This window comes from Eurosta solidaginis, chromosome X, assembly GCF_040869045.1.
Source record: "Eurosta solidaginis isolate ZX-2024a chromosome X, ASM4086904v1, whole genome shotgun sequence".
In the NCBI taxonomy this organism is placed as follows: domain Eukaryota; kingdom Metazoa; phylum Arthropoda; class Insecta; order Diptera; family Tephritidae; genus Eurosta; species Eurosta solidaginis.
In genome coordinates this window covers 73,002,306-73,029,226 of record NC_090324.1, presented here as the reverse complement: position 1 = coordinate 73,029,226, position 26,921 = coordinate 73,002,306, and the positions used below count along the sequence as shown (strand labels likewise).

Below are 26,921 nucleotides of genomic sequence, written 5' to 3'. Positions count from 1 at the left end.
TCGGGAATTCTTCCGGCGGAAATAAAGCGAGCCGAGGCGGATTCAATGACCTTGCGGAAAGCACGCTCCCCTTGGCGAGCATCAGTCGGGATAGGTAGGGCAGCAAAGCGCCTAAAGTGTTAAAGGATTTGTATTCATCCCACTTTCCTTTTTTAAAGTTCACGAAAGTGCGTTTTTCGGTGACGATGAAGTCGGCGGTACGTTCGAGCGAAATAAGCATTGGCAGGTGGTCGGATGCCAGTGTTACCATCGGCTGCCAGTTTACCCAGTTTACGAGTCCTGCGCTCACGATTGATATATCTGGCGAACTGTGACAGCTTCCTACCATACGAGTGGGCCGTCTCCGTTTATTGTGCAGAACGTCGTTTCTTCTATTTGATTCGCCAACATCTCACCCCTGCTGTCCGCCTGCAAGTTTGAGTGACATAGATCGTGATGGGAATTGGAATCGCCTAAGATAATCCGATTATCCCCAGTGAGTAAGGCGCTTATATTAGGGCGGTATCCACTAGAGCAGTAGGTGGCAGGAGGGATGTAGAAGTTGATGATTTCTAGGTTTGCATCGCCTGACCGGACAGATAAGCCGTAACGTTCTAGGACATTGTCCCTGCGGCCGATGTCGGGATCAAATATATGATATTGCACTGAGTGGTGTATGATAAAAGCGTCTCCATTTCCGCTCTCGCGATCTTTTCTGTGGATCTCATACCCAGAACAGGTCTGCAGAATAGATCTTCCTGTGAGTTTAGTCCCTTGAATCACAGCAATGCGGATGTTGTGCCGTTTCATGAAATCGACTATCTCCGTGATCTTGCCAGTTAATCCATTGCAGTTTACCTGCACAACTCTGAAGTACAGCGGGGGAGACGTCGTCGCTCTAAGAGTAAGTGACTACGCCTGGGTTGTAAAAAGCTAGGACGCAATTGCTGTTGTGGCCCTGGGACTGGACGTCCCTGGTTAAGCCTTGGGGTACCCGGTGTATTTTGGTTTGCGGCCTGGCAATATGGCGCAATGAAGCCCGTCGGGTGTTTCCGTCCCGGAGACCAGAACATCTAGGAAAGTGGCACCGTCCAAGGCAGGAGCTGCATTGGGCGGATGTCGCAAACATATATATTTGCCAAACGGTGCAAAAGGTGGTAGGGACGAAGAGTTTGTTTCCCTGACCTGCACGATTCCTGCTGGAAAAGAGGGGGCAAGAAGACGGGGGCGGGGGCGGATGCTCGGCATTGCTACCCACTCTACTACGGAGATTGTAGTTATGAGTGGGAGCGGCTGTATGAGCTGGTGGCGCCCTAGGGCGAAGACTTCGGGACGCCCTTGGGTGTGAACGGCAAGGAGCCACGAAAGATTTATAAAAGTTACGAGGACGTCTGGTTTTGGGATCTAGCCCAGAAAAACCTGTCCAATGCAACCATCCCTTGCACGTGACTCACTGACAAGAGTATGACCGTCCTAAAAAGATTCTTTTCCGGCAAACGCAGCAAAACCATTTCTCAGGACCGGGTCAGGAGAAGGACCCGGATTGGGTTCGATACCTTCCCGGAGCAGGAGGGGGGAAGAGGGGCCAAGAAGACGGGGGCGGGGGCTGATGCTCGGCATTGCTACCCACTCTACTACGGAGATTGTAGTTATGATTGGGAGCGACCGTATGAGCTGTAGGGTGCGAATAGCGACGGGTACATTTTGTGGCTTGCTGAGCAGCAGACCTGCTGGAAGGTGGTGCGGGGGCTGCGCTAAGGCGTAGACTTCGGGACACCCTTGGGTGAGAACAGCAAGGAGCCACGAAAGATTTATAAAAGTTACGAGGACGTCTGGTTTTGGGATCTAGCCCAGAACCTGTCCAATGCAACCATCCCTTGCACGTGACTCACTGACAACAGTATGACTGTCCTAAAAAGGCAAACGCAGCAAAGCTATTTCTCAGGACCGGGGTCAGGAGAAGGACCCGGATTGGGTTCGATACATTCCCGGAGCAGGAGAGTAAGACGCAGTCCCGCTACAAGGAGCTGATGGGAGGATGACAATTTGTGGGAAGGACACAACAAATTAAATTGGGTTTCACTGAAATGACAATCCTTGGTCGGGAAAAATCCCAAGTCGCTCCGGTCTTTAATAATACCATTGTTAATTAAATTCTCGTACCTAGTCAAATGTGATCAAAATTCCAATACTACACAATTGACACTTTAAAGACGTCTCAACGGTTAATCTGAGGACTGAGGCTAGATTCAATAAATGTGAGTTTTGAAAGGTACATTTTTCTCTGACACAAATTATATAGAAAAAGTGTTCATTTCACAACTCACACTTACAGAATCTAGGCCATAGATGGGAAAATAAAAGCGTGAGGGTGCATTGGTAAACGGAAGAGTAAAGAAATCAATTACAAAAAATGGAACTTTTGGGACTGATTTTATAATAAAATTGATACAACCGAGCTCTAGAGAAATTAATTTAATAATTCGATTTTTAAATAAATTATACAGAACTAGTTTGGCTTGTGGCACGTATTTTCTTCTAAGATTCTTCTCTTCATTAAAACACATATTTATATAAGGCTTTTAATTAAAATAAAAGTGTGTATGGCATTGTAGGTACTTTCCCACAATCTGAAATTAAAGATTTACAACGAATTCGACACATTTGTGAATTGTCGAATTGTTTGTAAGCCAATTAAAGACTACAAAACTTGGTCCATTTCTTTGAGATTTGGTCCCAAATGAAAGCATGGTGTGGCAACCGTGATCCTATCGTTCACTTGAAGTAAACTGAGCGCCTTGATCTACTGTAATATTTAGATGAATACTAAATCGTGGCACATAATTTTGAACAAATGTAGTTGCTATTGTATTTGCAGAAATATTTTTTGGCCAGCGAGTATGTCTATCAATAATTGTTAAAATATACCGATATGGTTGTGATAAAGGAAGTGGGCCAACAATATCCAATGAATATGTTCGAAAGGTCCAGTAAGAATTTGAACATTTTAAATTTGAATTTTGAAAAATATAAATCTTCACATTGCGGCTTCTTGATTTAACGCATGATGATAAAGAGGTTCTGTTACGGCCTATCACATAATCTGTTTTAGTACTTATTGTAAATAACGAAAGTTGTTTTCTTACTACTTTTATCTTTCTTCTTATTGCTTGTTTTATAGTTTATATATGTAAATTTAGTTTTTTATATTATTGTTTTTAGATATTTATGTACTAATATTTTATATACTTATTAGCGCAATCTTTCATACCTATTGTTTTATATGATTTATGTATTGCACCCCACAATACTCAACATTATATTGTATTTGTTCAATGAAATGGCGCTATCTCATCTCTGTTCTTATGTTTGGACACTGAAAGTCATTAACTATTGCTTTATTAAATTACTAACAAGTACCCGGCTTACTTCATTACCAGCAAAAAGTAAATCTCTTGAGTTTTTGCTATTTGGGTATAGTTTAAATGAAGAGATATACATGTGTCATGTATTTTTCAACGGTTTTATTTAGCTTGAGTTGACAGGCTGGCTGGTTGGCTGGTTGGCTGATTGGCTGATTGACTGGTTGGCTGGTTGGCTGGTTGGTTGCTTGGTTGGCTGGCTGGCACGAATTTTGTAATTGAAATTTAAGTAACTCACCGATAAGCTACAAGCTTGAAACTTGGAATATAGTTCAGAACCCGATGACAATGCAATAATAAGAATTGGGTTTCATTTGGAACACATAACACATAAAAGAATAGAAAGAGAACTATGAAAAAAAATCGCCCCTAGGTGGCGCAAGGATCGAGATATTCAAAAAAAATAGTATTTGTGGTCCGATTTGGTCCATATTTGGAACACATAATACATATATGAATAGAAAGCGACCTATGATGTCCGATTTGCCTAATATTTGGAACAAATATTACATATAGTCCGGTATATATTTTGGAGTTCGAGGAGGGACAAGCCTGCGCCACGTAGGTCGAGTTAGTTCTTTGGAAGGATTATGTATTGAGGCTTTAGATTGTAACAAATCAGGAAAGAGTCTGGGTAATAATGAGTCACTAAATGAACTAAATAGAATAAGAAATAATAGGCAATTAAATAAAGACTAAAAACTTAAAAATAAAATAATTAAAAAAAAAAATTTAAGTTAAACGGTTTTATTGAAAACAATATTTACATGAAGTTGTAGTGTCATGTAGTGTTAAATCACTGCATCATATTAAATTGTAGCTAGCAACTCCCCCTCTGGAAAAGTGCAAGATGCAACCATGCATCAGATGACTTGGCATTACTGAAAAAGTTGGAGTCGAGTAACGCGGAGAATTTCTGATTGGTTGAAACTGCCGTGACTCCGTCATGAATTTCGTCGCTAAGCATCCTAAAGAAAAAGGTGCCTAGCTACAGAATTGAGTTAGCGGCAGTTTTAAGTTAGAAATGAACCGGCAACCAATTATCACGCGCACTTTAAACTCGTGAAACTAAAAAGCTGTAAAGAATAAAAAAAGTACAGTATTAGAATATTAGTGATACTAATAAGGAACTAAAAGTGTCAAGAACAAAAATTTTCAATAAAGAAAAGAATATAGACTGAAACGAAACGAATTTTATTTATTTAAACAGAAAAAATAGAAAGATAAATAAAAGTTATAGGAAGTGAGTGCGGAGTGTTCGAGAGCGTTAGAACGCTAATTTTCCATAGATGCCAAAATGGGTCTTCCACATTGCGACCGTGGGCTGAAGCCCTGTAAATGCGACGATTAGGCAAGCCTCCCAACAGGCGTGGGTGTACCACTGATTAATGTGGAAAAAAAACACATATAATTTACACAAAAAAATTAATATTTAACAAAAATACATATATACAAAAATTGTTACAAAAAATTTCCAAAAAAAAATTACAAAAAAAAATACAAAAAATTAAAACACCATCTACAAAAAAAGTATAAAATCAAAAATTACAACAAAAAAATAATACAAAATTTAGGAAAATCTACAAAAAAAAATCTAAAATCGCGGGTTCGAATCGAGCTCAAGGCCTTACAATAATTTTTTATCATTATTATTGTTATGATAAATTTTTTCTTAATTGAAAAAATTTTTAAATTAGAATAGAAGAAAGAAAAAAATTAAGACAACTGCCAAAGCTCGTTGTATAGATCCATTTCGGGATCTGCTAAATTCCTTCATCGGCAACGTTTAGGCGCCGCTGCTATAACCATTCAGCCATCACAGCGGTTTTTTGTTTGTCTTCATTAATCCTACTTCTTTTCTGGTTCGTGCCAATTGATATTCACAACACTGCGACATCTGTTGCAGAATGGATGTGAAAATTGGACTTGTTTGATGGCAATGCTGCCATAGTGTCATATTTTATTGACACTTTTTTCCCCCGTGCTCTGGGATGTATTAACAATTTTTGTTGTTATATCGGCATACTGATTTGTAAGATCGCGGGTTCGAATCGAGCTCAAGGCCTAACAATAATTTTGTATCATTATTATTGTTATGATAAATTCTTTTTTTAATTGAAAAAAATTTTAAATTAGAATAGAAGAAAGAAAAAATTTAGACAACTGCCAAAGCTCGTTGTATAGATCCATTTCGGGAACTGCTAAATTCCTTCATCGGCAACGTTTAGGCGCTGCTGCTATAACCATTCAGCCAGCACAGCGGTTTTTTGTTTGTCTTCATTAATCCTACTTTTGTTCTGGTTCGTGCCAATTGATATTCACAACACCGCGACATCTGTCGCAGAATGGATGTGAAAATTGGACTTGTTTGATGGCAATGCTGCCATAGTGTCATATTTTATTGACACTTTTTCCCCGTGCTCTGGGATGTATTAAAAACTTTTGTTGTTATATCGGCCTACTGATTTGTAAGATCGCGGGTTCGAATCGAGCTCAAGGCCTAACAATAATGTTTTATCATTATTATTGTTATGATAAATTTTTTCTTAATTGAAAAAAAGTTTTAAATTAGAATAGAAGAAAGAAAAAATTTAGACAACTGCCAAAGCTCGTGTAGCATTATACGTCACACCCACTGTATTGTATCATTATACGTCACACTCACTGTAACATATTCGCGGCATTACGCATAACAAACTCCAAAAATATTTTAGTAATAATCATATTACAATATTTTCCAACATAAATTATTGAACTAACCCAGACGGCTAGCCAACATCAATGGAATGCCGAATATGAGACCCATATCCATTCACAGCTCATAAACTATACATACAAACATACAACTCATGGTGGGAAAATATTAAAACACTCAAATTGATCTGCTGACGCTGCTAAACGTACAAAACTCCATGTATGGAGTTATGCATACAAAACTACATGTATACAAAGACTGTATACAAACGTACATGTATGCATAACCCATTTCCTATGTACTTATTTTTAGTTATTAGTATTACGATTTTTATGAATGTATAGGTTAAGTAAATTACTATAGAAGACACGAATTTATTTAATAAAACAAGATTTAATGTTGGAACATTGAACACTAAACATCTTTTCCTTCTTAACATTTCACTCGTTGTATAGATCCATTTCGGGAACTGCTAAATTCCTTCATCGGCAACGTTTAGGCGCCGCTGCTATAACCATTCAGCCATCACAGCGGTTTTTTGTTTGTCTTCATTAATCCTACTTCTTTTCTGGTTCGTGCCAATTGATATTCACAACACTGCGACATCTGTTGCAGAATGGATGTGAAAATTGGACTTGTTTGATGGCAATGCTGCCATAGTGTCATATTTTATTGACACTTTTTTCCCCGTGCTCTGGGATGTATTAACAATTTTTGTTGTTATATCGGCCTACTGATTTGTAAGATCGCGGGTTCGAATCGAGCTCAAGGCCTAACAATAATGTTTTATCATTATTATTGTTATGATAAATTTTTTCTTAATTGAAAAAAAGTTTTAAATTAGAATAGAAGAAAGAAAAAATTTATACAACTGCCAAAGCTCGTTGTATAGATCCATTTCGGGAACTGCTAAATTCCTTCATCGGCAACGTTTAGGCGCCGCTGCTATAATCATTCAGCCACCACAGCGGTTTTTTGTTTGTCTTCAAATTTATTTATTTATTTATTTATTTATTTATTATTTAAAGTCGACGACAAACTATGGTCGACTGCATAATATAAAAGATACATAAATATACAACTCAAAAGATAAAATTTAAGATATATCGAGCTTTCAACAATGTTATATTACAAACAAAGAAATATTAATGAACATTACTATTTAATTTCAGAATATAATAATAATAAGAAATATGAGCAGAAATAAGATCTTATGCCGAAATCTTATACTGGCGGAATGCATCAGATTCCGCTCAGCATGATTTCGGAATGCAGTGGATTCCAATCTCCCTGTTGGAATGCAACAAGATTCCAATCAGCATGTCATGGGAATCCGGCAGTGCTAAGAGTAGTGTAATGAGGATACGCCATCACAAGGCATAAAAAAGTAACATGACCTGTGTTGTTGGAATGCACCGGATTCCAATCAGCTCGATGCCTGACCCATAAGATTATACTGCCGGAATGCATACGATTCCGGTCAGTGATTCATGAAAAAGCATGTTTTTTACGTTGTTGGAATGCACCAGATTCCAATCAACACAGTACTGTCTTGTTCCTTCTTAATGATACATGTTGATAAATGTTCCTCCATCCTTAAGCGAGATAGTTCCTGTTTTTTATCGAAGGAATAAAATGCCGGCAAATTAAATTAGCTTGTATCTCTTAAATTAGATAGGCAAGTATTGCATTACGTATAGTGGCAAAAGTACATTCAAGACTGATGCAGCTATACAAGTCATTGTAGTGCGCTCACCAGATAAGAAGAGGATTATTTTTAGCAAAGTTTCGTCGACAAAGGGGTAAATAGAAAGGAACGTAGTGTCTGGATACTCTAGGGGGAACCGCAAAAAACAAGCGGCTGAGGAGGTCCGCGGAGTCAATTTCTTTAATAATGAGCTTATGGATGAACAATACCCCCAGTAATATTCTCCGATTTTCCAGAGTGGGTAAGTTAATAAGAAGAAGTCTACTTCTGTATGGAGGAAGGTGGAGACTTGAGTCTCAATTAAGGCCGCGCAATGCAAATATCAAAAATTGCTTTTGAACTGACTCAAGACGCTTTATATGCTTTTGAGAAACAGGGGACCAAACGCATGAGCAAAACTCGAGTATTGGACGAACCAGCGATGTGTAAAGAACCTTAGTAAGGTACGGATCATCGAACTCTTTAGCCCATCTTTTAACAAATCCAAGTAAACCCAACGCTTTGTTGGCTATAGATGAAATATGCATGTTAAAATTCAATTTCGGATCAAAAAGGACACCTAGATCATTTGCAATAGATATACGCTCCAAAGGCGTACCATCTATTACATAAGATTTCAATGCTGGCTTCACTCGGTGAAATGTCATATGCTTACATTTAGAGCAATTTAAAGCTAATAAATTTGTTGTGCACCAACATTGGAACGAGTCCAAGTCGGCCTGAAGAAGATCCAAGGAACTCAAATCGGTAGGACAGTAAGTGTAGCAAAGTTTTACATCATCCACATACATTATAGTATGGGAATATAATATTGTCTGTGGCAAGTCATTAATGAAAAGGGCAAAGAGCAAAGGGCCTAGATGACTTCCCTGGGGTACGCCGGAGAAAACTCCGAACGATTCCGACAGATTGCACTTGAACAGGACTTTTTGGGTCCGGTTAGAAAGATAGCTTTTCAGCCACATTAATAGGTGAAACGGAAAGCCCAGTAAATCAAGCTTATGAATAAGCAACTCGTGGTTGACGGTATCAAAAGCTTTGCTGAAGTCCGTGCAGATGACATCCGTTTGCTTGTTCGCTAAAAATCCTTCCATAACTATAGAGGTGAATACAAGCAAATTTGTAGTGGTAGACCTTTGACGAATAAAACCGTGTTGACATGGAGATAAAAGACTAGAACACTGATATTGCAGTTGATTGGTGACAATCTGTTCAAAGGCTTTAGGAATAACTGAAAGTTTAGCAATACCCCTGTAGTTTTCAACTTTTGACCTACTACCTTTTTTATGCAGGGGTATAATAAAAGACTGTTTCCAAAGTGCCGGGAATGACGCAGATCCCAGAGATAGCTCAAATAATTTTAAAATAGGCTCATATATGTTTTCGGCGCAGTACCTAAGCACGCAACTAGGAACACCGCCCGGTCCCGGAGAAAAGGTGGGCTTCAAAGATTGAAGACTCTGAAGAACAATATTACCATCAATAGCAGGATTCCTAATGTAATTCGAGCTATCTAAGCGATAGGGATATTGACCAGAATGAAAACCACTGGATGAATACGTGGACTTAAAGAACTCAGAAAAAAGTTCAGCAACGTCGTCATCAGTGCAAGCTTTTTTACCTCCAAAGGTTAATGAGGAAGGATACCCAGAAGTTTTCCGCTTTGAATTTACGAAACTGTAAAACTTTTTTGGATTTCTAAGAAATTGGGCTTTACAACAACTCAAGTAATTTTTATAACAAAGCTGATTAAGATGGTGAAATTTAGAACGAGCTATTAGATATTTAGAGAGGTCTGCAGATGCTCCAGATTTCTTGAACCTCTTATAAAGCCTAGATTTGATGTTATTAAGTCTGATAAGTTGCCTTGAAAACCAAGGGGGCTCATTCGAACATAGGGTATAGCGAGTAGGAATGCAGGTATCAAAGAAGCTATCAAGCGTACTGTAAAATATAGAGATAGCCGAATCGACATCAGTGCAAGCATAGAGATCCGACCAATCATGGGAAGCCAACAGATCATTGAGCATAATGAAATTCGCTTTGTAGAAGCATCTAGATCGGGGACGAGACTGTATTTGAATCCTACGGGGTAGGCTGATATCAAGTGATATCTCTAGCGTAGGGTGAAGAGGGTCTTCTGGAAGGGATAAAGGTGGTATTTGCGTAAGGGCAGTACCCACCGAGCCATCCACAAATACTAAATCCAGCATTTTATTTCCACTATCTGGAACATTGTTAATCTGTAAAAGAGATGAGTCTAACAAGCAATTGAGAAACTCATGTTGAGCAGTGGGAGTTAAAAAGTTTGAATCACTTATATTAACCCAACTAACTGTTGGCAAGTTAAATTCACCAACAACAACAAGTCGATCGTTATCTCCCAACTGCGAATGCAAATCACAGATGGCCGAGCTATGACTAGCATAAACATCCATATCCGAACGAGGTGGTATATACGAACAGCAAGCAATTACGCTAAAGCTACCGAATGAAAGCCTAACTGCTATGAATTCGATATGAGAGATATTGTCCAGACGATAGGTTAGATTCAACAGCAATAAGGACACCTCCCGCTCTAGAGATGCGATCACGCCGATAAACAGCATATTTATTTGAAAAAACCTCAGAATTGTAATTATCAGGCTTTAGCCAGGTCTCCGTTAAAGCTACAACTTGTGCAGAAAAGTTGAAAGAATTAAGGAAGAATGGAACAAGTTTTGATCGTAAACCACGAACATTTTGATAATTAATGAGAAGACGGGACAGATCAGCAATTACCTTTGTGTTGTTATTACTGGGTTCGTCATACCGTTTTTTGGCTGTAATAAAACAGGTTCGGCCCTCGCCTTTGTCGTGAATAAGTGAACCACAGTATGCTTGGGCCAAAAAGAGGAATCAAGTACCTTATCGAAATATTCATCTGAAAGGGATATTTTAAATGAGGAGATGTCTCTCTCATATTTAAAGTTAAATTTATACACATTGATGTTACTAGTGGGTGCAACACCAAGTTTAGAGCAAACGTAATGAGCAATGTCATTTTCGGTAAGCGAGGCGTGTAATCGGGACACAAATACAGCCCTACGAGGTGGCACGGCAGTCACCTGCAAAGGAGTAGCGGATAGCGCACCAGAGAGCTGGGAAGGTGCGGCCGTTATAGCGTTGGTTATCGAGCCCGTACTATTTTTTTCAGGTACACTTGTATCACTAGCAACAACCCCAGTATCGGTAACTGTTATTGTTGGAGCTAAAGATACCGGTGGAGGTGTAGGATGAATTGGGGAGTCCAGCGAAGTCAACATTGGTGACGTAGAACAAACAGCCGCAAAAGTACCACTATTAGTTCGTGCATCGTTTAATTTGCCATAGATCGTCTCACTGGAAGTCTCGACACAACCTTGTGTAGATTCTTGTGGAGACTCCTGAGCTGCATTGTTCATAACGTCTTTGGTTAGCCTGTTCGTATTAGTCAACGCGGTTGAAGGGACATTCGTAGGAGGACAGCTTTGCCCCTGACTCGAAGACAAGTTGGAGTCATTGTTGGGCATACATTTCTTTCGTTTTGGGGATTCAGATATCACTTTCAATTTTTTAAAGTGAGCCTCCATCGTTTTGAATCTTTCGTTAAGGTCACGAAACCCAATAAAAATGTTGTTGAACTCTTTCTGAGTTTGCCTCATAAAAGCTCGCATGTCATTTTCTACGGAACGACAATCATGACATGTCCAGTTCAGTCCAATTTTGCTGGATATTAGGTCACACAGAGCCAACAACAAACATAAGTATCACCACGGGAAATTTTCTTTTGATTGGTGCACTTCTTGACACAGCAATCCAACATAATTGCAAAGTTAAACAAACCCAAAAGAAAAATAGGCAAAAGAAACTATAAGTATAAGATAAATTGAACAGCTGTTCAAAAATTATGTGCAAGATTTAATTTGGAGCACTGGATGCAAATCGCAAGACAGCGTATAGCTAGCAGCGAACACAACACAAAGCAAAAAGGGCACACAATGCTAATAGCAGCTACCAACAAAAAGGTATGCAGTTATCACAAATTTTCGTGAAAATCTATGATATATGAACACACAGACTGAATGTTTAAATTGCACAAAAAGCCACTATGTATACTGCACTGTGTAAAGATTTAATACGAAATTAAACTTATAAACTGTTTTCTATTATATGAATAAATATTTATAAAAGACAAAACTTGTTTACAAAGTAAAAAGAATAACAATTCGAAGAGCGATCAAAAACACGTCCGCGCACGGCAAGGTTACCAGATCATCATTCATTAATCCTACTTCTATTCTGTTTCGTGCCAATTGATATTCACAACACTGCGACATCTGTTGCAGAATGGATGTGAAAACTGGACTTGTTTGATGGCAATGCTGCCATAGTGTCATATTTTATTGACACTTTTTTCCCCGTGCTCTGGGATGTATTAACAATTTTTGTTGTTATATCGGCCTACTGATTTGTAAGATCGCGGGTTCGAATCGAGCTCAACGCCTAACAATAATGTTTTATCATTATTATTGCTATGATAAATTTTTTCTTAATTGAAAAAAAGTTTTAAATTAGAATAGAAGAAAGAAAAAATTTAGACAACTGCCAAAGCTCGTTGTATAGATCCATTTCGGGAACTGCTAAATTCCTTCATCGGCAACGTTTAGGCGCCGCTGCTATAACCATTCAGCCATCACAGCGGTTTTTTGTTTGTCTTCATTAATCCTACTTCTTTTCTGGTTCGTGCCAATTGATATTCACAACACTGCGACATCTGTTGCAGAATGGATGTGAAAATTGGACTTGTTTGATGGCAATGCTGCCATATTGTCATATTTTATTGACACTTTTTTCCCCGTGCTCTGGGATGTATTAACAATTTTTGTTGTTATATCGGCCTACTGATTTGTAAGATCGCGGGTTCAAATCGAGCTCAAGGCCTAACAATAATTTTTTTTTTTATCATTATTATTGTTATGATAAATTTTTTCTTAATTGAAAAAATTTTTAAATTAGAATAGAAGAAAGAAAAAATTTAGACAACTGCCAAAGCTCGTTGTATAGATCCATTTCGGGAACTGCTAAATTCCTTCATCGGCAACGTTTAGGCGCCGCTGCTATAACCATTCAGCCATCACAGCGGTTGTATTATAACAATATTAATGATAAAAAATTATTGTTAGGCCTTGAGCTCGATTCAAACCCGCGATCTTACAAATCAGTAGGCCGATATAACAACAAAAAGTATAAAAATTTAGAAAAAAACCTACGAAAATATTACAAAAATTCAAAAACCATTACAAAAAAAAAAAATAAAAAACTCAGAAAATCTACAAAAAAATTTTTTTTTATGAAATCAACAAATATATGGCAGTGGTGGTGGATTTTTTGGCCGTGGCTAGTGGAGGAAAAAGAGTGACAATTTTTGAGAATACATATAATATAATACTTAATTAAAGACAGAGAAAATGCAAACTGTAATAAAATAACAAACTAAACGGCAGCAGAAATAATACAAAAAAAAAAAAACAAAATCAAAAGAAACTGAATTTTTGAACTATAGAATCAAAATTGAAACTGCACCAAAATAACTAGTGAAAAACGGCACTAGCCACGCCACCATCATAACGGCAAACCACCGTACATCTGATAAAAATGAATAGCGGAAGGCGAGTGACGCCATCAGCAACAGCAAGTGCAGCAGCAGAACATCAGGTACAGCAGCAAAACAGAAAACGGTGAAGCGCAGCAGCAGTTAGTATGAAAAATTTTTTTTTTTCAATTTTTCTACTCAATTTTTATACTTTCCAAATTCAATATTATAAAAATTACTTTAAATTACTTTTTTTCAATTTCCATACGGTTCAGATTCAATATTCATACCATTTTTCATTATATTAAACTATATTAAAAAAAAAAACAAGTAAAGAAGGTTAAGTTCGGGTGTAACCGAACATTACATACTCAGTTGAGAGCTATGGTGACAACATAAGGAAAAATAACCATGTAGGAAAATGAACAGAGGGAAACCCTGGAATGTGTTTGTATGACATGTCTATAAAATGAAAGGCACTAAAGAGTATTTTATGAGGGAGTGGGCCATAGTTCTATAGGTGGACGCCATTTAGGGATATCGCCATAAAGGTGGATCAGGGTTGACTCTAGAATTTCTTTGTACAATATGGGTATCAAACGAAAGGTGTTAATGACTATTTTAAAGGAAGTGATCCTTAGTTCCATAGGTGGATGCCGTTTCGAGATATCGCCATAAAGGTGGACCAGGGGTGACCCTAGAATTTGTTTGTACGATATGGGTACCAAATTAAAGGTATTAATAAGGATTTTAAAAGGGAGTGGTGGTAGTTGTATAGGTGGTCGCCTTTTCGAGATATCGCCATAAAGGTTGACCAGGGGTGACTCTAGAATGCGTTTGTACAATATGGGTATCAAAAGAAAGGTGCTAATGAGTATTTTAAAAGGGAGTGGGCCTTAGTTGTATAGGTGGAAGCCGTTTCGAAATATCGCCATAAAGGTGGACCAGGGGTGACTCTAGAATGTGTTTGTACGATATGGGTACAATTAAACGTATTAATGAGGATTTTAAAAGGGAGTGGTGGTAGTTGTATATGTGAAGGCGTTTTTCAGATATCGACCAAAATGTGGACCAGGGTGACCCAGAACATCATCTGTTGGATACCGCTAAATTATTTATATATGTAATACCTGCCAAGATTTCAAGTGTTTTTTATTTCGCACTGCAGAACTTTTTCATTTTCTTCTACTTAATATGGTAGGTGTCACAACCATTTTACAAAGTTTTTTCTAAGGTTATATTTCGCGTCAATAAACCAATTCAATTACCTTGTTTCGTTCCTTTTTTAGTATTTGGTATAGAATTATGGCATTTTTTTTCATTTTTCGTAATTATCGATATCGAAAAAGTGGGCGTGGGCATAGTCGGATTTCGTTAATTTTTTATACCAAGATAAACTGAGTTCAGATAAGTACGTGAACTAAGTTCAGTAAAGATATGTCGATTTTTGCTCAAGTTATCGTGTTAACGGCCATGCGGAAGGACACACGGACGACTGTGTATAAAAACTGGGCGTGGCTTTAACCGATTTCGCCCATTTTCACAGAAAACAGTTAACGTCATAAAGTCTATGCCCCTACCAAATTTCAAAAGGATTGGTAAATTTTTGTTCGACTTATAGCATTAAAAGTATCCTAGACAAATTAAATGAAAAAGGGCGGAGCCACGCCCATTTTGAAATTTTCTTTTATTTTTGTATTTTGTTGCACCATATCATTACTGGAGTTGAATGTACTGGAGTTGACATAATTTACTTATATACTGTAAATATATTAAATTTTTTGTTAAAATTTTATTTAAAAAATTTTTTTTTTAAAAGTGGGCGTGGTCCTTCTCCGATTTTTGCGATTACGCCTGTTGTCCAAAATTTTACTAATTTTCTATTCTGCGTCATAAGTTCAACCCACCTACCAAGTTTCATCGCTTTATCTGTCTTTGGTAATGAATTATCGCACTTTTTCGGTTTTTCGAAATTTTCGATATCGAAAAAGTGGGCGTGGTTATAGTCCGATATCGTTCATTTTAAATAGCGATCTGAGATGAGTGCTCAGGAACCTACGTACCAAATTTCATCAAGATACCTCAAAATTTACTCAAGTTATCGTGTTAACGGACGGACGGACGGACATGGCTCAATCAAATTTTTTTCGATCCTGATGATTTTGATATATGGAAGTCTATATCTATCTAGATTCCTTTATACCTGTACAACCAACCGTTATCCAATCAAACTTAATATACTCTGTGAGCTCTGCTCAACTGAGTATAAAAGTAGCATTATATTCAGGTACATTATATATAGATATATGCGTAAGGTTACAGGTAGGCACTGTGGGACAGGGTCGGACAAAAACGGAAAATTTGTAAGCTTTATTATTTCAAAAGTTGCCAAAATTAATAATTAACCATTTGAATAAAATTTGTTGGTTTCAGTCCCACTCTGCCCTACAGTGGGCTCCATCAAAAGAATAAAAAAAAAATGTGTTTACTTTTCTTAAGTGATGCGTCCGCATAAAAATATTATTAAAATTTTTCTTTAAAGCGCTGCGTCCTTGAATAAATATGACATAAATTTTTTTAATCCAGGTGCGTCCGAGGACATTTATATTACAAGTTGGGAAAGATGCGGTGCGCCCGTATCTATAGAAATAAAACCATACAATTTTGATAGAAACGGTGCGTCCGTTTAAAGCCTATACAAAAATATTTGCCATTCTATAATCTTTGCATTTAAATGCAATTAAAATTATAATTTTTGAAATATATTGCAAATTCAAATTTTTTTCACATTCTGTACAATTAAATATTCTTACATTTCAACAAATATATTCACAACATTCGACTTCTTTTAAATTGATATTGAATATCGGGAAGTAGGAACCGTTTTGCATAGAAAATTTTCAGCTAATTCCAATCGTTGTGTTTGGATTTGCGAACAACAAAAGCGTAAAGTAAATATTTTTGAATCTTTGTTTTCATTAACTAATCACTTACCTTTGCATTTCAAAAAAATTCACTAACTAAAGTTTTTTTCAATAAGTATTCGCTAACCAATTGTATAATTATAAAATCTAAAAGCTTTCAGATATATATACAGCTAAGTAAAATCATTTTTCAACAAACGCTGGTATAATCTAATACCCTTCCATTCAAATTAGATTTCTCATATTTTTTTCGAAAATACAGCATTAGTTAAATTTTTCGCCTGACTCCCCTATACATGTCAGATTGCGGTAGTTCTTCTAGTTCTTCAGTTGCCACAATAAAATCTCCTAAGCCTATATATTCCTTGCTTGAAGAGTTTTTAGGATTTGGCACTCCAACCAATTCAGCACAAATTCCAACTTCTCATTCTAATTCAGACTCTGATTCAAATTTTAATTTAACGGTTAGTCCCAATTTAAACATTAGCAATCCAAAAATGGCTACATCTGAGCAAAAGAAACCATTTATTAATAGTTGTGCCTCGATTATGCGAGAAAATTACAGCGGCGATCCTTTATCACTTGCTGCATTTATTGATAAAATTAACCTAATAGAAGAGTTCTCCGATGAAACATTAACCAATACTTTTATCGCTTTCATAAAATCAAAGATCCAAGGCACAGCTCGCGAAGGCCTACCAACGCATATAGAATCAGTCAGCCAAATTAAAGAAGCGCTATGTAGTAAAATTAGGCCAGACGACTCAAAAGTTGTCGCGGGTAAAATTGCAGCCTTAAGAGTAACCAATAACAATTTTTCAGAATTTTCCAAGCAGGTAGAAGAGCATTCTGACTCATTAGAGCGCTCTATAATCATTGAAGGTATGACGCAGGCAAAAGCTCATGAGATGGCGGTTGAGCAAACCATTAGCGTTTGTAGATTAAATAGTAGGTCAGATATGGTGAAATCAATCCTTGCGTCAACAACCTTCAAAGATTCAAAGGACTTTGTAGCGAAAATGATTATAGACAGTAATTTCAGATATAAGAGCAATAGCAATTTTTGATTTAACGGTAACTCAAATAGGCAACAAAATTATACAAATTTCCGTAATAACAATTACAACAGAGGCAATAATCGCGATTACAATAGAGGCAATAACAATTCCAATAATAACAATAATAATCGGTTCGCAAATACTTTCCGAAAACGAACAAATGCATAATCAATTATGCTAATGACACAATTGCATTCGGACAAGGGACAGAAAAGGTAAATATTTCAATTTTGCATAGCACTTCAACAAATACTCTTATAATTCCACCAAGATGCAAAGTTTTTCGTGTTTTTAGTTTCAACAATTCGACAAGTCCAGTTTTTGTAGACTCTCATGAACTTTGTAACGGTGTTTTCACAGCAAAATGTATCGTTGGTACAAAAAACCCAATAATAAAAGTTATCAACACCACAGACGAGGTCAAGTACGTAAAAGATTTCAATATTCAAACTGAAGACATAAAAACTTTAATGTGTATCGCATAAATGAAACACCTATCAATTCAAAACGCATAGAAGAGCGCAAATCAATTTTGGCAAAACAAATTCCTTCCTTCACGACGGCCACCGTGGTGTGTGCTCCGCCTACCGCACCGTATGCCCTGGGCTCACACCCCCGGCAAAGCAACATCAAAATTTTAGAAAAAAAGTTTTTCAATGAGAAGAAAATTTTTCTAAGCGGGGTCGCCCCTCGGCAGTGTTTGGCAAGCGCTCCGGGTGTATTTCTGCCATGAAAAGCTCTCAGTGAAAACTCGTCTGCCTTGCAGATGCCGTTCGGAGTCGGCATAAAACATGTAGGTCCCGTCCGACCAATTTGTAGGGAAAATCAAGGGGAGCACGACGCAAATTGGAAGAGAAGCTCGGCCTTACATTTATTTATTTTTTTTAATTCCTTCCTATGCTGAAAAAAAATTACTTGATTTATATTTGAAATATTCTAATATTTTTGCATTAAAAACCGTCTTAATGACGCTTAATAATTTCTACGAACAAAAACTTAGATTAACTGACAAAACTCCTGTCTATATTAAAAATTACAGTTTGCCATACACACAACGCGAACAAATAAATAAACAAGTCAAAAACCTATTAGGGAATGATTTAATCAAACCTAGTTTTTCAAATTATAACAGTCCTTTAATTTTGGTACAGAAAAAAGATCCAACAGGCAAAAAGTCGTATCGTATGTTCGTAGCTTTCCGAGCAGTCAATAAAAAGCTTATAGCCGACAAATTTCTACTTGTACGCGTAGATGACATACCGGACAATCTTGGCAGAGCCAAATACTTTTCAACTTTAGATCTTTTTTCTGGTTTTCACCAAATACCCCTTCACCCTAAATCTAGAGACCTAACTTTTTTCAGTACAGATCGAGGAGCTTTTCGTTGGAAAATGTTAACTTTCGGGTTAAATATACCACCAAACTCTTTTTCCCGCATGATGTCAATAGCATTTTCAGGCATTTCGCCAAATCTGGCTTTCATGTATATTGACGACTTTATCGTCATTGGTTGTAGTGAGACACACCACCTTCGGAATTTAGAAAAAGTTTTCGAAACCTGCAGAAAGTTTAATTTAAAGTTAAATCCCAACAAATGCAATTTCCTTCGTTCCGAAGTAACTTTTATATGCCATAAATGCACGTGAAAATGTTTGCTACCACATGATTCGAAAATAGACGCTATTAAAAGGTATACTAAGCCAAAAGACAAAGATGGCGTTAGGCGATTTGTCGCGTTTGCATATTACTACACGCGATTTATACTCAATTTTGCGTCTCTGGCAGCGCCTTTAAATCGTTTAAATTGGAAAAAAGTTGAATTTGTTTGGGATGAAGCGTGCGAAAACGCTTTCGAAAAACTAAAACTTGCATTAATGTATCCTCAACTTCTACAATACCCTGACTTCACAAAATAATTTATAATTACAGTAGATCCTTCTAAGAGTGGCTGTGGTGCTATATTAAGCAAAAACCATGGTGTTAACGATTTACCAATTTGTTTTGCGTCAAAACCTTTTAATAAAGCCGAACAGAAAAAGCTATTATCGAATTAGAACTCCTAGCAATACATTTCGCTATAAAGCATTCTCGTCCATATATTTACGGTACAAATTTCATAGTAAAATCCGGTCATGCAACCACTAGTTTATCTTTTTAACATGAAATACCCTTCCTCTAAACTTTCTAGAATTCGATTAAAACTGTCAGAATATAAATTTGCGATTGAATATATAAAAGGAACATCTAACGTTGTGACTGATTCACTTTCACGCATTAGTATAGACGAAATAAAAGAATCTACAAAGCATGTTTTAGCAGTCCAAACGCGATCACAGACCAAACAAAAGGAATAACAAAATAAAGACGATACCTTAACTAATACATTTTGCGAAACGTCTAAAGTACAAATTTATGGCAAATTTTCATACGATTCTTCAAAAAAGATACCGCGAATAAAGTCGAATATACAATTTAATAAAAAATAATGAGATCTCCAATATACAAATTTATGCGCATTTGAAACATAAAAATCTAAACTTATTTAATTTTGTGAATGCTAGCGGAAAAACAAATTTAGATGAGTTATTTTCGAGGCTTGAAAAAGTAGCCGGCAGTCACAATATTAAGCAGTTATAATGGCCAAAAAATGATAAATTTTTCAATAAGTTCTCAATTCCGAATTTTAAAACGAGCGGCAACAAAATTTAAAAACACTACAAATAATACTGACAGACCCTGTAGAAACTGTAATAGAAACAGAGCAATAACAAAATCTAATGACGATTTATCATGAGGACCCTTTGTTAGGCGGTCATTGCGATACAAAACGGTTATATTCCATTAAGAACAAAATACTATTGGAAAAATATGACTCGTGACATAGCGAAATTTTTAAAAAATTGCAATAAATGCCTTTTAAACAAAGTAAAACAAAAAACAAACGAAAATCTTGTCTTGACTCCAACGCCATGCAAACCTTTTGAAGTAGTAATTGTCGATACAATAGGCCCTCTTCCGGAATCAAAATATGGTAACAAGTTTGATGTTACAAGACTTGTGACTTTTCTAAATACCTGGTAACAGTATCTGTTTAGGCCAGCAGGCTAATCCCAAAGGAAAATTAAGGGCCAGCCACCTCAATGCAATCTAATACAAAACCGCTTATTTGTTACGGCCGTTAGCACTTATACTAAAAGAAAAAGTGACGTTTCGTTAAGTTACCCCGCCAAAGGCCCGTTAGCTTTGGGGGTAAACGGAAAGCGTGGAATGGGACTCGGTCACTTGGATTAAAGCAGCAGCAGTGTACGCACGCTCGTAAGTTGGATCAACAAGTTTTTAACCACCATTAAAGCATCATACCGCCAAAACGCAGAGTCTCTGAATAAATATTAAAGGTAACATTGTAGCAATTGCATGCTTGCTCCTTTAAACTCTCTTTCTGTTTTTTCCACTGCATATTTCTTAAAATAAAATCTATTGAAATTTTAATATTAATCACTGCCTTTCCTTCCTAACTTCCATCGAGAGAAACTCGCCTAGAATCCGCCAACTCAGGTTTTCATGGTCCATCAGCGCCAGTAAAGGAATCAGAACCATAACGAGATACAGTCCACTAACAAAATCAATAACATTCATCAAATTATCAACTCAAGTTTTCATTAATTTTATCAAATCATCACATTAAGCATTGACTACAAAGCCATTCCGGACAAAACAACGGAATTTGTTCAGCGTCAATACACTAGTAGAACGTTTGGTTGAAAGGTATGTGCTCAGATTAAAAAAGTGACACAAGAAAAAAGTGATTATTTTTTCATATAAATCACATGCGGTGATAACAAAAAGTTAATCCAGTGCTATTACAAAAGCCTTTTGTCTATCCAATACTCTCCCCCACCCGTGGTAAGAGGTATTTGACACAGCTTAAGGCTGCAGTCAGTGGCCTAAAATCTTAATAACTTTCCTTGAAACGTTACACTGCACTGCACTTTCGGTTCTTGCAACCATCGCGGTTATAAATTATTAAAAAAAATTGATTGAGCTTTTTCGTGACAATAACCGGTGCTTGTCCAAATTTCTATAACACCACTTTGGTCGTTATCAAAATATTGAGAAAAAATCGCTAACACAGTGCTTTCTGTTCGTTTAAAAATTTAAACGTGCACACACATACGTTTTATTGCAAAAGACCATTTATTGGCTCTAGCTACAAGCGCTAATTTTGTGGCAAGCAAATTTTCCTTGGACACTTAGCACCAGCAATATACATTTTATTAGAAGAGACATAACCTCACTTCTCATATTGCACACCGGTCACAAATACAGGCTCATTGTTTTGTCAATTTAAGTACAATATCTTCTTTTTTTTTAAAGCAATATAAATTGGGTTTGAGTCGTTTAATCCTCACATTTATAATCGAGTTTTTTTCACTGTATCTTTATATCACATATTTATTATACTTATATTACACACACGTATATAATTATTTTTCATAAATTCTGGTATTCAGTGGGGAAGAGCTGAAAATTAATTTTATATATTTGGTTATAATATACGGATGTATTCAAAGGTTACTACCTCTCCTGGCCAACTTTCCGTGACAGGTTCACGGCAATATATATATGGAATAAGCGCCTTACTCCGGTTGAGAAGTTATTTCACCTCAACCAAAAACGCAGAGTGAGGCCAGAGATATAGTTAAAAAATGCCCACTTACAAACGATGGGTTTGATACAGCGTGGAAGAATTTAGGGGAAAGATATGAGAATAAGCGAATTCTCGTCAATACCCAATTAAAAATATTATTCAATCTTGAAAGCGTAGAAAGTGAGTGTGGCACCGCAATAAAAAAACAGCGGCGGGAAATAAACAACTGCATCTCAGCCCTAAAAACGCATCAAATTGAGATAGCAGTTGGGATGCGATATTTACATATCTATGCTCTACCAAACTACCCGAAAGCACGCTAGCTTTATGGGAACAGACTATAGAGAATAAAACGGAAATATCGAAATGGGTAGATATGGATAAATTTTTATCCCACAGGTTTCAGACCTTGGAATCAGTCTTGGGGTTAACAGCTACCAAAAATACAAAAGCTCCCAAACAGCCACCACCCAAACATAATAGTGATTCGTCTCAAAAGAAGGTAGGCGCCTACCAATCAATTGTGGCTAGAAACACTTGCAGATACTGTAAGAAAAACAACCACAAGCTGTCACAATGCCAAAGCTTCCAACGGCTGTCTGTCGTAGACAGAGTAGCGTTTATAAAAGACAGTCGGGGGTGTCTGAATTGCCTCTCGGCAAAACACACAGTATCCAAATGTACGTGCTCCTTTAATTGTAGCGTTTGCCACCTAAGGCATCATACACTCCTGCATATTCAACAAAATGCGGGCACGAGTGCAAGAACAACCACAACCCAACAAACACAGTTAGATCAAAGACCATCTACTTCGGCACAGGCTCAGGCCCAACGTCAGTTTGCCACGGTAAATAATCAACCAACCAACTTCAATTCCTGTTTCGCGAATGCAAGCAAGGGAGTTCTATTAGGTACTGCGCAAGTCAATATCTTTTATAACAATGAAAACTTTTCGGCCCGCGCCCTAATAGACTCCGGATCAGAGTGCTCGTTCATTTATTATACTTATATCACACACACGTATATAATTATTTTTCATAAATTCTGGTATTCAGTGGGGAAGAGCTGAAAATTAATTTTATATATTTGGTTATAATATACGGATGTATTCAAAGGTTACTACCTCTCCTGGCCAACTTTCCGTGACAGGTTCACGGCAATATATATATGGAATAAGCGCCTTACTCCGGTTGAGAAGTTATTTCACCTCAACCAAAAACGCAGAGTGAGGCCAGAGATATAGTTAAAAAATGCCCACTTACAAACGATGGGTTTGATACAGCGTGGAAGAATTTAGGGGAAAGATATGAGAATAAGCGAATTCTCGTCAATACCCAATTAAAAATATTATTCAATCTTGAAAGCGTAGAAAGTGAGTGTGGCACCGCAATAAAAAAACAGCGGCGGGAAATAAACAACTGCATCTCAGCCCTAAAAACGCATCAAATTGAGATAGCAGTTGGGATGCGATATTTACATATCTATGCTCTACCAAACTACCCGAAAGCACGCTAGCTTTATGGGAACAGACTATAGAGAATAAAACGGAAATATCGAAATGGGTAGATATGGATAAATTTTTATCCCACAGGTTTCAGACCTTGGAATCAGTCTTGGGGTTAACAGCTACCAAAAATACAAAAGCTCCCAAACAGCCACCACCCAAACATAATAGTGATTCGTCTCAAAAGAAGGTAGGCGCCTACCAATCAATTGTGGCTAGAAACACTTGCAGATACTGTAAGAAAAACAACCACAAGCTGTCACAATGCCAAAGCTTCCAACGGCTGTCTGTCGTAGACAGAGTAGCGTTTATAAAAGACAGTCGGGGGTGTCTGAATTGCCTCTCGGCAAAACACACAGTATCCAAATGTACGTGCTCCTTTAATTGTAGCGTTTGCCACCTAAGGCATCATACACTCCTGCATATTCAACAAAATGCGGGCACGAGTGCAAGAACAACCACAACCCAACAAACACAGTTAGATCAAAGACCATCTACTTCGGCACAGGCTCAGGCCCAACGTCAGTTTGCCACGGTAAATAATCAACCAACCAACTTCAATTCCTGTTTCGCGAATGCAAGCAAGGGAGTTCTATTAGGTACTGCGCAAGTCAATATCTTTTATAACAATGAAAACTTTTCGGCCCGCGCCCTAATAGACTCCGGATCAGAGTGCTCGTTCATTTCGGAGCGACTTAAGAGAAGAATAAATTTGCTCAGTCAGAACCTAAATGCACAAGTGTCAGGGATAAACAACACGGTGTCAGCCCAAGTGAAAGAGGCATGCTTCATTCAGTTGCGGTCATCAATAAACCCGAATGTACGCATACACACCGCAGCATTGGTTTTAGCCCAGCTCACTGGCAATCTGCCAACCTGTCAAATTAACCCCATGACACACCAAGTTTTCCCGGACTTGGTGCTAGCAGATCGGAGGTTCATTGTAAATGAACAAGTAGATCTTATTCTGGGTGGGGATATTTACGCACAGATAATGCTAGGCGGTATACGAAAAAATGTTTTAGGCACTCTCCTTGTGCAGGAAACAGTATTTGGCTGGATATTAACTGGCCAAACGGAAACGGCCAGCCCAGCCGGCAAGTGTGTATCATTTTTTAATGAGGTATCGCTGGACAAACAAATAGCGCCATTTTGGGAGCTGGAAGACATTCCCAAAAACTATATTGATACTAAAGACGAGGAGTTGTATCAAAACACAACCAAAAGAAATGAGGATGGCAAATATATCGTGTCTTTGCCTTTTAAGCAGGATTTTAAAAAGGGTATCTCATTAGGACCATCGCTTAAGAGCGCGTGCTCAGAAATGAAACCGGGCTAGCGAAAAATCCCGAATTGCAGACGGAATATAACCGAGTCGTATCAGAATACGAAACGTTAGCTCATATGGCACGGGTAGAAGAGCATGTTCCGGCAGATACATGCGATACCTATTTTTTACCCCATCACGCAGTAATTAAGGAAGAAAGCACCACCACTAAAGTGAGAGTTGTTTTTAACGCCTCCTGTCCCACTGCTAATGGAATCAGTTTAAATGATGTCCTTCATTCAGGCCCAGCCCTTCAGAGTGATCTAACGATTCTCATACTCCGTTGGAGATTGTTCCGATACGTATTCAACAGTGACATCGAAAAGATGTACCGGCAGATATAGCTAGAGCCCAGGGACACCAGGTATCAACGCATCGTCTTCAGGTCATCCATCAGCGAACCCATCAGCCTACACGAATTGAAGACCATGACCTTCGGAGTGAAATGCATGCCCTATCTCACCATAAGGACCCTTCTCCAATTAGCAGAGGACGTAGAGGAAACCTAACCCATCGCATCGGACATCCTACGACAGTTTATGTATGTCAACAGCGTTTTAGCGAGCGGACACACTATTGCCACCGCCACGAAGACAAGGGACGAAATCCAAGCGGCATTACAATCAGCCGGCTTCTCCCTCAGGAAGTGGACTTCCAATTGCGACCAACTACTGGAAGGTATTCCAAGATCGCATTTATTAAATGAAAACTTTTTAAATTTTGAAGATGCTAGCATGGTTAAAGCGTTAGGGATCAGGTGGAATGCCCACTCTGATTATTTCTATTTTTCTACGAAACCAATACATAACCAAGTCGTGTTCACATAGAGAACAATATTGTCTGCTATAGCAAAATTATTTGATCCACTAGGTTGGCTAGGGCCATTTATTTTTACCCCGAAAATCATTATGCAAGGTATTTGGCTGGAAGGCACGGGCTGGGACGAAGCCGTATCTCCCGCGGTATTAGATAGATGGCATGATTTTTTAGAAAGCTACCAAAACATTGAACGCATTCGTATACCATGTTGAGTACGTTTTCCCCGGTAACGAGCATCGAACTACATGGCTTTTGCGACGCTTCTGAGAAAGCATATGCAGCCGCAATATACCTGAGGGTACAAATAGAGAATCATGTGTTCGTAAATCTGCTCTTCACACAAACCCGAGTAGACCCGGTCAAGACTAGATCTCTTCCCCGCCTTGAACTATGTGGGGCAGATCTGCTAGCAGAAATAGTAGAGTCAGCCGAAAAAAATCTCAATTTTAACAACACTACAACCTATCTATGGACGGATTCGACAATCGTCCTTGCATAGATTCGTAAACCCCCATGCTCGTGGTCCGCTTTCGTTGCCCATAGGGTGACAAAAATAATTGACAAAGTAGGGAAAGAAAACTGGCTTCATGTCGACTCGGCATCAAACCCGGCAGATCTCGCAAGTAGAGGTATACCGGCTGAAGATCTTATCAACAAAGCCCTGTGGTGGGAGGGCCCTTCTTGGCTTCATGAAGATAGCTCAAATTGGCCTACCCAAGAAACAGAATATACCACCACGTCAGAAGAAAAGCGGGTCCAGGTACACTCATCAATAGTAGATACAGACTCTGATATCCTCACAAGATTTTCTGACCTCTCGAGAGCTTTGAAAGTATTATCCTACGTCTGGAGATTCTTTCAAAGAACTAACCCAAAAACGAGAGCCTCATTTCAGGCGAAGTCTTGCTCAATTTCGTCGAGCGAAATCAGCTTTAAAATATAAAAAACTTATAGGAGCAAAGAGCGAGGTACTACCACTGAACCCATTCTTAGATGAAAAGGGGGTTATGAGGGTAGGGGGACGCCTCGGAGCTTCCGAAGATATCCCGTACAACGAGCGACACCCAGTTATTTTGCCGTATAATTGCCAGTTGTCGCGTCTTATCGTAAAATTTACCCATAGGATCTCACTCCATGTGGAGAACCAACTTATGCTTCGCCTCATCCGTACGCAGTATTGGATACCACGAGTCAAGAATATGATAAAATCGACGATCCACAAT

General features: G+C 37.9%; 1 protein-coding gene across 6 annotated transcripts in view; it reads right to left on the bottom strand.

Annotated features, from left to right (window-relative positions):
- The window catches only part of anne (anne boleyn), a 1,549,371-nt gene that overhangs the window by 219,138 nt on the left and 1,303,312 nt on the right, over nt 1-26,921 (bottom strand). Inside the window, exon 9 of one of the 6 annotated variants that reach the window (XM_067758051.1) lies at nt 4,307-4,477. The exons of the other annotated variants lie outside the window; for them this stretch is intronic. Coding sequence (XP_067614152.1) covers nt 4,470-4,477 — 8 coding nt within the window. The 3' untranslated portion in view covers nt 4,307-4,469. Of the gene's footprint in view, nt 1-4,306; nt 4,478-26,921 lie in introns of those variants that run through there. 6 annotated transcript variants of the gene reach the window in all.